This window comes from Natator depressus, chromosome 5, assembly GCF_965152275.1.
Source record: "Natator depressus isolate rNatDep1 chromosome 5, rNatDep2.hap1, whole genome shotgun sequence".
Taxonomy (NCBI): domain Eukaryota; kingdom Metazoa; phylum Chordata; order Testudines; family Cheloniidae; genus Natator; species Natator depressus.
This window is the reverse complement of record NC_134238.1, coordinates 60,962,991-60,975,351: the sequence shown is the minus strand read 5'-3', so window position 1 is coordinate 60,975,351 and position 12,361 is coordinate 60,962,991. Positions and strand designations below refer to the sequence as shown.

General features: G+C 40.8%; 1 protein-coding gene across 13 annotated transcripts in view; it reads right to left on the bottom strand.

The window, feature by feature from the left end:
* CAST (calpastatin) overlaps positions 1 to 12,361 on the bottom strand; it is a 103,452-nt gene that overhangs the window by 22,536 nt on the left and 68,555 nt on the right. For all 13 annotated transcript variants that reach the window (XM_074952883.1, XM_074952887.1, XM_074952880.1 and 10 more), the window contains 8 exons: positions 11,811 to 11,894; positions 10,215 to 10,262; positions 8,849 to 8,944; positions 8,283 to 8,384; positions 6,695 to 6,796; positions 1,262 to 1,345; positions 450 to 497; positions 164 to 256 (listed from right to left, as the gene is read on the bottom strand). In XM_074952883.1, the coding sequence (XP_074808984.1) occupies positions 164 to 256; positions 450 to 497; positions 1,262 to 1,345; positions 6,695 to 6,796; positions 8,283 to 8,384; positions 8,849 to 8,944; positions 10,215 to 10,262; positions 11,811 to 11,894 (657 nt within the window). The remainder of the gene's footprint in view (positions 1 to 163; positions 257 to 449; positions 498 to 1,261; positions 1,346 to 6,694; positions 6,797 to 8,282; positions 8,385 to 8,848; positions 8,945 to 10,214; positions 10,263 to 11,810; positions 11,895 to 12,361) is intronic.

Genomic DNA, 12,361 nt, shown 5'->3' with positions numbered 1-12,361 from the left:
TTAGACACAACAATAAAACACACCCGATTTTTCATCATTTAAGACAGCCTGGGCCTGTTTTTTTCCTTCTATGTTTACTATAAAAATAAGGGAAAATCAAGTTGTTTAAATAACTTGAATATAAAACAGAATAATACAGATTAAGTAAATTCAGAGATCTTACGTTAGGTGTAGCTAGTGGTGCAGACTGTAATGTTGCTGGGGAACTGGCAAATCCCTCTGACAAAGCATCCAAGAGCTCACTTTCACTCATGGGCTACAATTAAAAAGAAGTGACACCAGCTTTTTTATCCTTTTTGTTTGAAATCTGTTGATTGCTCTGATTATACTGCATAATTTAGAGAGTCAGAATACGGCTAAAAGCTTAGAGAATAGGAAATCTTTTCCTTCTCTGTTTAATGAACAACAAATGGAAAAGTGAAAGACTTTCTGAATATTTACTCACTGACCTGGGGTTTTTCTTTAGATTTTGGCAAGAGTGGTTTTCCGTCTTTATCCTACAGAGAAAACACTGTTTAACAAAGTAGTTCTCTATGACCACGAAACACAAGTCTTTCGGTAAAAGTGGTTAAAAATACACAAAATGTTATTACACTGCCTCTCTTCCCTTCTCCCCCCCCCCCCCATTTTTTTTTTTTTAAATAAAAACAGCCATTTGTCAAGCTTTTGGCATAAACAGAGTTTCAGGAATTTAAAATATAGTTCTGCTCTGAAAGAGACTCCAAAAATGTCACTGTGAGCTTCCATGCTTGCTGTCTCTCCACTGCCATATCAAATAGGCTTTCATTTGCAAACTGAGCATAACTTGTAGCCCTGCCTAATCACTCCAGAATTTAGGGTCAAGAGGGGAATTTCCTTCTAACACATCAGTATCAGCAACAAAGGGTTCTGCAGGCCTCAGTTATGCCTGTGCAACCCTACTACCATCCGATTATGCCCTTGGTGACATTTGCAAAAATCCCATCAGCTTCACTTGGTAACAGCGACTGACTGGAATTTAATAATTATTCTTTTGAAGCACAAATAGTACATAATCCAATTCACCCCTCTCAGCCTGAATTATTCACATTTGGGTGCATAAAGCTAAACCACCTCCACCCGTATTTAGATATCTAAATAAAAGTTGCCTTGTATTCAGATATGTTGATGAACCACAAATTACAATGAAGTCAATCATTATGTATTACTGTAGTGCCTCAAGCAACATCCAAGCATGAGGAAAGGAGTGCAAAGAATACAGGAACATATTAAAAGGAATTACCTTTGCCTCTATTAATCTGTACTCAGGAGGGATTGTTTCTTCATCTTCACCCAGTTTTTCTCGTTCTTCTTGTTTGGCTTTCTCCTAAGGGGAAAAACAAAGGTGGAACATCTCTCAACAGAAATGTCACGAGGCCTTACGTACTGCATGGGAGCAAGTTTTTGACTCTCTTTCAGTACAGCACCATTGTAGGCAGATGTTCCCTTGCAAATGCAGTTTAATTATCAGGCAAAATCTCATGCTTTCTTCTGATGAGCCTTAAATCTGACTCGCCACTCACTACTTCAATATAAAATGAGGAGTAATTCCATTCATTTTAATAGCATTATATTTGGTATAAAACTGATAAAAGTAAATATGAGAGTAAGTAAGTATAAACCAACAACAATAAAAACACCCATGGGCCTTGATTCTGTTCTCTGTATGAAACACACTGACAGCTCCCTGATTCAGGGCTGCAAGGTAAGGCTGCACAGGGGCAGGATTAGGCCTAGGGAAGCAGGGATTGGGAAGATAGCTGGGGCAGAAGGCAGCAGAGCCAACTTTCTGCTGCCCAAGGCTTCCCATGAGCCAGGGTAATTCTCCACCAGCTATCTTTGGCTGCTTTACGTAACACCTGACCCAGAGGTCATAAGATTTTACAGGTATTTAAGGTTGACAGAAAAATTGTGAAGATGTCCAACATTTCATAAAACAGAGTGAAAGATCCTTCTAATAATATATTGAACCCTGTTGTTTCAATCATAGCACACCTTTACAAACAAATGTAGCTATACATTTCATTTCTTCCTTTGTCTTTATGTTCAAAAGAAGGAGGAAAAAATTTAAATAATAAACCAGCACAATATCTAAAGTTTGGTTCCTTTTAAGGGACTAATTGATTTTTTGTTGTTGCTATTTTTAATACACACTTTACTTCTACATTAGCTTAGTTTTTAAGACACTAAACAATGCATTTTCCAGGAACTGCATGAATGTAGAAAGGATACTGTGTTACCAAATACTTCATTCTTAAGGTATGTATGCATGCTAAAATGAATTAAAAAAAATCACTTATAAATCACTCTGCACTAATTTATTATAATAATTTTGTGAAAGTACCTCCAAGTAGCACCCTAGAACCAGCATATTCACCATTACGATATGTTTTGTACAAGTATGCCTTGTGAGGTACAATTTTAAAAGTCTTAATCTGTTGAACATTTATATCATGTTGAATTGTATGTACTATCGTTGTATGTGAAGTTAGAGCAATACTTCCTATGTGCTACTGAAATATGTTTCAGAGTAGCAGCCGTGTTAGTCTGTATTCGCAAAAAGAAAAAGGAGGACTTGTGGCACCTTAGAGACTAACCAATTTATTTGAGCATAAGTTTTCCTGAGCTACAGCTCACTGCATCCGATGAAGTGAGCTGTAGCTCACGAAAGCTTATGCTCAAATAAATTGGTTAGTCTCTAAGGTGCCACAAGTCCTCCTTTTCTTTTTGAAATATGTTGTGAGGTTGGGAAATGCCCACAGCCAGCCTTTCAGTTGCAACAAAGGAGGTCAGACAGGTGTTGATGGCCCATCAAAAAGAATCCACTCTCCCAGGGACTCTTCAGAGAAGGCAAGTACATATGGCGGACTAACCCACATCACAGCAAGGATCTTTCTAGCAGCTGAAAGAAAGTATAAAAGAGGGGCAGTGACATCATCATAATGAAAGAAATACCAAACCACGATCTTGTCCTGGTTATGGGAGATTTTAATTCCCAGATCGGAAATGAAAGAAGAGGTTGGGAAACAATCATCGGCCCACATACAACTGGAACGACGACGACAATGGCACAAGACTTCTTGAATTTTGTGCCGAAAACAATCTTAGCATCTGCAATTCTTTCTTCCAACATAAAAACATACCCAAAAAGACATGGATTTCACCAAATGGCCATACACAAAACGAGATTGACTGTATCTGTGTTAGTCAGAGGTGGAAAACATCAGTGTTAGACACAAGTAGAAGAGCAGATATAGGGAGTGATCACTATTTGCTGAAAGCAAACATCAAACTGAAGTTTAAAGCGCTTAAAAAGAAAGAACACAGACCCAGATTATTTAATACACAGAAACTAAAAGATTGCAGGATACGAAAAGAGTACCAGATAGAGGTCAAAAATAGGTTTGAGGCCCTTAAAGATCTTGAAGAAAACAAAGTGGAAAAATACTGGGGACTTTTCAAAACAGCTATACTAGAAGCAGCTGAAGAGATAATTGGTAGAAAGAGAGGAAGCAATAAAGAAAAGTGGATCTCAGAAGAAACATGGAAAATTATAGACAAAAGAAAATAAAAGGCTCTAGTACTACAACAGGTGACTGAAGAAACAAAACAAACCCACAGGAATCTTGACAAAGCAGTAAAGAAACAATGCAAAAAAGGTAAGCGAAATTGGATAGAAAATAAGGCTAGTGAAGCTGAAGAAGCAGGGGAAAGAAATGATACAAGAACAGACTACACGATCCTGAAACAGCGAACACAATATGGATCAAAATTCAGAAGTGTCCCAGTGAAAGGGAAACAAGGAGAAATTTTGAAACACAGGAGGAACAAGAAAATAGATGGGTGGAACACTTCAAAGAAGTGCTAAACCAACCAGAACCAATTACAAGACTGGAATTTAACTATGATAAACCATTAGACCTAGATATAGATGTATCTGAGGTAAATATCCAAGTAGTAAAAAAAAAAAAAAAAAAAATTTGCAGAAGCTGAAAAACAACAAAGCACCTGGGTTTGGACGGTATTCATCCTGAGATGCTTAAAAATGGAGGTGAAGACGTGGAATCAGTCATCTGTTCACTGTGCAACAAAATATGGAGGGAGGAGAAGGTGCCGGACGAATGGACCGTCAGTATCATAATCAAGTTACCAAAGAAAGGTGATCTAAACAACTGCTTAGATTGGAGGGGAGTAACACTTCTATCTGTCACAGGTAAAGTATTAGCAGCAGTCCTCCTGAACAGAATGAAAGGAAAGATGGATACCATCCTACGTGAACAACAATCTGGATTTAGACAAGGGAGATCGTGGACAGACACTATTTTCACCATGAGACGGATTATTGAGAACACAATTGAATTCCAAGGCAGTCTTGTCATCAATTTTGTGGACTTTCAAAAGACATCCGATAGTGTAAACCAGGGATCGGCAACTTTTGGCGAGCGGCCTGCCAGGGAAAGCCCCTGGTGGGCCGGGCCGGTTTGTTTACCTGCCGTGTCCGCAGGTTCGGCCGATCGCAGCTTCCACTGGCCGTGGTTTACCGCTCCATGGCAATGGGGGTTGCGGGCAGCGGCACAGGCCGAGGGATGTGCTGGCCGCCCTTCCTGCAGCCCCCATTGGTCTGAGATGGCAAACCACGGCCAGTGGGAGCTGCGATCAGCTGAACCTGCGAACGCGGTAGGTAAACAAACCATCCCAGCCCACCAGGGGCTTTCCCTGGCGTGCCAAAGGTTGCCGATGCCTGGTGTAAACAGAGAAACAACATGGAAAATTGTGGAACAATATGGAATTCTAACAAAATTAACTAACATTATGAAGGCATTCTACGCCAACTCAAAATGCTGCATTAAAATGGAAGATGGATTGAGCAAGCCATTCGGTATCAAGACAGCCATAAGGCAGGGGCACATCCTGTCTCTTTTTATGGTTATGCTAGCCATCGACTATGGATTAAAACTGTGCAATACTGATACATATGGCCTAAAATGGAACAATTCATGGCTATTTGATCTAGACTTTGCTGACGACATCGCTCTTATCAATGAAGATGCCAACAGTGAAATGATGTGAAACCTGACTTCATGTGTTCAATGCACAAACCAAGTAAAAGAAGTAATGGAGAAGACAGGTTTGAGATACAATGCAAAGAAATGTAAAGTCATGTTAACGGGGAATATAGGGACTGAACTCAAAATTGAAGAAGAGAAACTGGAGAAAGCGGTATCTTATAAGTACCATCAGCCAAGATGGTACTAGTTCCGAGGAAATAAGAAGAAGAAGAAGAAGAATCGGGAAGGCAAACACTGCATTTGGAAGACTCAAACATCTGGCAACTCAAACATCTCTCTCAAGACAAAACTGAACAAGTACAAAGCAATTGTTATTGTCAGCAGTGAGACATGGCAACTTACCAAGAAAGAGACACAAAAGCTGGATGCATTTCATCACCAATGTCTGAGAAGAATATTGGGAATAACATACAGAGATAGGAAGACGAATGAAGAAGTCAGAAAAACGACTGGACAAGGCACCCTCTCACAAATAATCTACAAAAGAAGACATCAGTGGTTGGGACATGTGCTGAGAATGGAAAAAGAATGCTTAACAAATACCGCCCTTGAATGGAAGCCAGAAAATGCAAGAAGAAAGAGAGGAAGACCACAAATAACATGGAAATGAACAGTTCTGAACGACATCAAGCACCTCAACATGAAATGGGAAGATTTGGAGAGAAGGGCAGTTGACAGGCAAGGATGGAAAATGTGTTAGCCCAATATGCAGCAAAGCACAGGATGGACTAAGGTAAGGACATCACTTGGCCTCTTTCACCCCACATCTCAACACCTGAAAGTTGATCTGGAAGACACTGACTGTGAACTAGGGAGACTGGACCCTCTTTCAGCCTGGGACCAGTCTGTGTACTGAGGAACTGTAAGCTGCTTGTGCTATCTAGGGTCGGAGATGGATTCAGATCTTGCTTAGTCTGTTTAAATTAGAATTAAGACTGAAAATTTAGTTTTATTTCTTAGGTAACCAACTTTGATCTCTATGCCTGCTACTTATAATCACTTAATATCTATCTTTCTGTAGTTAATATATCTATTTTATATTTTACCTAAAACTGTGGTTTTGGTTCAAGTACTTGGGGAATCTCAGCTCAGGTTACAAAGGCTGGTGCTTGTCCACTTTCCTATGAAGATGTGTTGAACTTAATGAGTTTTCACTGTCCAAGGGACCCTTGAGCAGTGCAAGACAGTATCCTTTTGGTGTGTAAGGTTCCGAAACTGGGGGGAATTGGCTGAAGCCTCTCTATTGATGGTTCATGAGTGGCTGGGAGATCATTCATGTAACACAGTTGGGCGTGTCTCTGCCTGTGGATGGCTGTGTAAGTGCAGTGGCTGTCAGACACTTGTTGCTGAACATCAGCACCACAGTGTGACAGACAGCCCTTGATGGGTTTGGAAGTCTCAGCAGTCCCACAGTCCAGGTTGCACCCCAAGGATCTCTTCACAAGTTTCTAAACTGAATTCCCTCTATTGGTTTAAACGGGAAGTTCCGCTTAAAAATAGATGGCAAAATATGGCCCACTGTACTTGGTTTAGTCTAAGCTAATACAACATAACTCAGGATAACTACTTTTACAAAGTGTTTTTTGAAGGCCTGGCTATTTTAATACCTTCACTTTATCCACCGCAGATTTGTTTTCCTCTGGGTCTGGCTCTCTCTTTCCTAGACTACTACACAAGACATCCACTGCCTCATCTGACGCATGTCCAGCCTGCAAAAGCATTAGATGTTATTAGACACATCTGCAGTTTTATTGATGTCAAGCTGTTTTTGAAGAAACATTCAGAATTTCTAACTGCAGATTATAAACATAATTTTATTTTGAAAGCAACATATATGCAAAACTCAAGAAGATACAACTATCCATACTAATAAACTCAGTAATTATAAATAGGGCCCTACCAAATTCATGGCCATGAAAAAACGCATCATGGACCATGAAATCTGGTCTCCCTGTGAAATCTGGCTATTATAGGAGGGTCATGGGATTGCCACTCTTACTTCTGTGCTGCCTTCAGAGCTGGGCAGGCAGAGAGCAGCAGCTTCTGGCCAGGTGCCCAGCTCTGATGGCAGCGCCACCGCCAGCAGCAGCGCAAAAGCAAGGATGGCATGGTATGGGGGGAGGTCATCACTTTTGGGCTGGCCTTACAGGTGGGTGATTGTCCAGGGCACCACAGTCGGGGGGGGGGGGGGGGGGGGGCACTGTGCTCATAAATCCCACCACATACAGACAGCCCAAGGCCCCTTTAGCCCCCCAAGCGCTGGTTCCAGAGCCGGGGACGGGTTGAGGCACCCCAGTTGGGGACTGCTACTGTGTGCTGGGCTCTAGTTACTAGTCCCAACCCAGCTGGGACTTCCTCTTCCTCTGCACGGGCCACTCCCAGGGCCGGGTCAGACCCACCTCTGGGAACCTCCCCCAGTTGCAAGAAGCTCCACGGCTGGCCAGAAGCAGCGCAGAAGTAAGGATGGCAATACTGCAACCCCCTACAGTAGTCTTGCAACCCCCATCCCCAATTTGGGTTGGGACCCCTATGGTTACAATACCGTGAAATTTCAAATTTAAATATCTGAAACCATGAAATTTAACATTTTAAAAATCCTATGAACGTGGAATTTACCAAAATGGACCATGAATTTGGTATGGCTCTAATCATAAATTGCCTTTCCCCCTAAAGTGTGCCACTGCAGCACAGATCCTCTAGGACTTTGGCAGAGTGTTCTCCAGGTAGACATAATTAACAGCTAGACACTTCCAGAAGTTTAGATTTATATACTCCATGACCGCAGAGGTAGGGAGGTCTGCCAGTAATATAGTCTTCCCAAATACATAGGAGGGCAGTTGGTTTTTTCATAAAATGTTTTATTAAAGATAATGTTTACTGGCAATAAAAAGTTCATAAACAGAATCATCTTAAAAAGAATTTAGGAAAGCATTTGAAGCACATACCCTCACGCATAGTGAAACTATTGTCTGTTTCAAGAAAAAATGCCAGAGGGCATCACAAGAGTTCAAATCATAGGTGTCCCTTAGGAAATTCAATCTATATCATACAGTTAAGCCATGAAGAGATTATTCTGAAGTGCTTGGCTGTAAAGTCTGCAATAGTATCCCACAAAGCCATACTTTTCTAACTTTTCACAAACCAGCTTTGAGCTTTTACTTTAGCACCAATTCCGATTCTCTACAGGTTACTCACTGAAGTAGTAGTTGATTGAGCCGACGATTGCACAGTAGGAACTGCAGCAGAGGAGACAACTTCCTCGGCAGGAGCCTTTGCAGGTGCAGTAACTGCAGGTTTCTGAAAGAAACAAATGCAGTGAACTTTATTAATCCACTGAAGCACAAAGCAATGAAAATCAGAAAAAGAACATGGAGATATAAACCTTTTAACAGAATGCAACAGAGAACAGCTCTTGCAAGGTTGTTTGAATAAAAGTGAGTGTAAAATACTAAAATAAATAAATGAATATTTTTTAAAAAGCATAAACTTAGGCTAAAACCAGTCAACACTAACAGGAGTAGGCAGAATTATTTTACACGGGCAGTAGTTGAACTAGTGCTACCACGGACAACAGAAAAAATAATAGAGAAAAGAAAAATGAGGAGATATTTCTGGGAAGAGAATATTATGGGATATACAAACCAAGAACCATGGACTTATTTTAAGTGTTCCTCTAGCCTAAATTGTCCAGTGACAGTGAAATTGAACACTGAATATTAAAAAGATTTTTTTTTACGTAAGATCAAAGGAGACTTACTTACTTTAGATGTGTCAGTGGGTTTAGATTGGGCTGCAGGTGGTGCAGGACAGACAAAGTCTTTTGAAAATTCATCAATAAGATCAGATTCACTTACAGGCTGCAATACAAAACGGACACAAATGTGGTACAAAGTGACTGATACAATTGTTTTTATTTTACAAAAATTCTAGATTAACTTGCTTGGTCAGCACCTTATAAGTTTTAAAATATACCTCATATCCATAGTTAATGAATATTTCTTGAGAAAATTCTTTCCAGAATTTGTCCAGTTTTGTAATTAAAAATGATTTTTACTGGAATAACATTCCATTTAAAAATTGTTTATCGTGTTACTGAAAAGCAAAGTATAACTTATTTCATGAGAGGACTTTAAGTTTTTAAGAGCAACAGCATAAATGACTTAGCCTATGTCTACTCTGTGGGGTCTACACTGATGTAGCTACGCTAGCATAACCCCGTAGCATAGGTTCAGTTTATGGTGAGGGAAGGCATTTTTCCATTGCTGTGGAAACAGCATCTCCCTGAGTGATTGTAGCTGGGTCAACAGAAGCATTCTTCCATTGCCCTAGCTGAGTTTACACTGGGAGTTAGGTCAGCATAGCTATGGTGCTCAGGGCTGTGAATTTGTCACACACGTGATGCCGTACCTACATTGACTTAAGTTTTAAGTGTAGATTAGGCATAACATTTAGTAGGACAGCATATTATTACAATGTTTCAAGTACAGGTCACATATAGGTAATGGGAGGCATATGGTATCAGCATTTATTAGCATGCATGTAGGTTCTTTTATTTTTTGTATGTTTTGTCTGCATTTCTTTTATCTTAAGAATAAATGTGCTTACTCAGAAAGAGCTGTGTGGTAACTTATACCTCTGGCAATTACATTGTGTACCAGGATCTGCTTAAACTGGGGATATCACAGTACAGTCAGGGACTCTGCAGCCTGAAAATACCCCAGCCTGGTCAGGAGGGAGAGAGACGTATGTCTCCACCCAAGAGAGACATGACACCTGAGGCACCTCTGTGAGGCCTAGAATGGGTGCCGTTGGAGGACCACAATAAAGGGGTAATACAGATGTAGTTGCCCAGAACTGCGAAGCATTTCAGTATTACTCAAATATTCACACGATCCACCTACAGAATAATAATATTCAACTTCAATATCAGTTAGAGACAGATGGCTAGAAAGTAAAAATCAGCTACATTTATACAGCGTGTAAACAAGTGCATCTATAAATAGGGACCAAGACTGTGTAGTTATACTAGGAACATAGGAGAACAGAGGACAAAAATGGAAAACAGAACCAAACAGGAAACCACCAGAATATCTAGTGACAATCCCATAATACTGTTACTTTTCTAACCTTAGGCTTTTCTTCAGGTTTTGGCAATAATGGTTTTCCATCCTTATCCTGCAGGGAAAAACAAATATTATTGTTAGTTTTTGTCTATTGTTACAAAATATGGCTTCCATGCCAGCAAACAATTGCAAGTTTAGGTTATTTGCAATGGGAAAGGTATCTAAACATGTATACACCCAGGAATTAAAGAAAACAAATGAAAATACCCATTCAGCAAAATCTTTGCCATATCACATTTGATGACATGCACTAACAATACAGAATTCCACGGCCACAGCATTTTATCTTCATGGTACAGGGTAGGAGCAGCAGGTCTCCTCAACCCCTTCATGGGGCCTGCCAACAGAGGGAGGCCACAGAAACTGTGACTAGGCACAAAGTGAGCCAGAATATATTTCAATACTACTCTGGCAGGCCGTTCCTACTACAGCATTTAAGTTTTCATTTACAGAAAACATTTAGTCCCAGATTCTCTGCTGCACCAACTTTTCACTCAGTGCAGCAGAAAGGAGAACATCTGGGAGCCTGTTATGGCTTCCTGAGTCTCAGGGCTGGCCATGTTTGGTTAGGACTGCTCTAACCTACAAACAGCTGGCAATGGTCTTCAAGTAACTGTATGCCAAGTGAGGAAAGTAGGAACACATCTCATTTTGGCCACACCACTTCGATATTACTCCGCCTTCAAACACAGATACCTAGGCCAGGGAAGGGGTGACACAGGAACCCGTGTCCACTGGCTCTGGATCATCTGAGAGAACCCCCATATCAGGAGAATTCTCAGCTGGTCAGATACTGCTGCAATACCTGAGTGGCACAAAGGAGCCACAGCACTACTGAGAATTGAGCACTGAGGCCAGTCACCACTGCATTACTCCAGTTTTATGTTGGATTAACTCATTTTAAAACAGGAGATAACTCAATAGTAAAATAGGCCCTAACTTTGTAGTCTTTATGGTTCTGAAGAAAATCTTCTGAATGTCAACTTATTTAGGTCAGCTTCACAGGGCTGCAATCAGACACACTCAAAGTCTCAGAGGTAAAAACTGCCCCATTCAAAATGGAATGTGCTACTACGGAAACCTAATGAAGACAGCTGAAACATCTACATTGTTAACTGCATCAGTATTGATCATTTTGAACAAGTCTCCTTCTCTGTGTGTGCCCATCGGTAAAATATGGATAATACTTCTCTACCGTGTTTGTGAGGACTTCATACTACACGAATGAACCCTACAGACATAGCTATTTATTTATAGATATAAGTGACACGTCCAGTTATAAAATGGTGCTTCTGGCACTTTCCATGAGAAACTACTCCAAATAAATGCCAATATTGTTTGCAAGTCTATATGTTCCTTTCCTCAACATCAACCACATTACGCTGAGGGACAGCGGAGAGTTCTAAGTGAACCCTCAGGGAAGGGGAAAGGGATGGGGGGGGATACAGGAGCCACCCAGGCAGGGTGCATTCATAGTTAGTCATTAATAGAGTTCCACCACTTTTTAACTTTCCCCACCTTCACTGCCTGCCTATGACACAACCACAGAGCTAGTCAGACACCTATAATTTATATGAGGAAAGTAGAGATGAAAAATTACCATTGCTGGTTTCAATCTGTATTCTGGAGGGATTGTATCATCACGTTCACCAGCTTTGTTTATTTTTTTCTCTTTAGCTTTTTCCTGAAGAAAACGAGACAAATATAGATGAACAGAAATTCCAGGGAAAACCACCAACAGTCCCTCTTCACTAAAGAGGATCATTCCAATCTAAATTTTCTAAAGGCACTAAAATCAGATTAAGCCATTCTATGCTTTGAGGGCCTCTATGGTCTATTCATGCCAAATTTAGGTTAAAAACACCCATTGTTTTGAAATTAACACTAGTGTAGAACATGGCCGTCATGTGTTACTCTTCAAACACAACCCAAAGACACAGAGCAGAGATATAAACTTCACTGGCCACTGCCTCGACAGGCCTTCAGGGGGCGCAATACAAAGCTCTCAATTCTCCTGGCAGCCTCCACCACCCTGGCCACATCAGTAGCAGAAAGAGATAAAGGGTGAGTAGGACTCTATCCCTTCTCCACTGGGCAACCACCTGGGGACATGGAGTCCCAGCATTGCACCTCTTAATGCCTCCAGAGTCC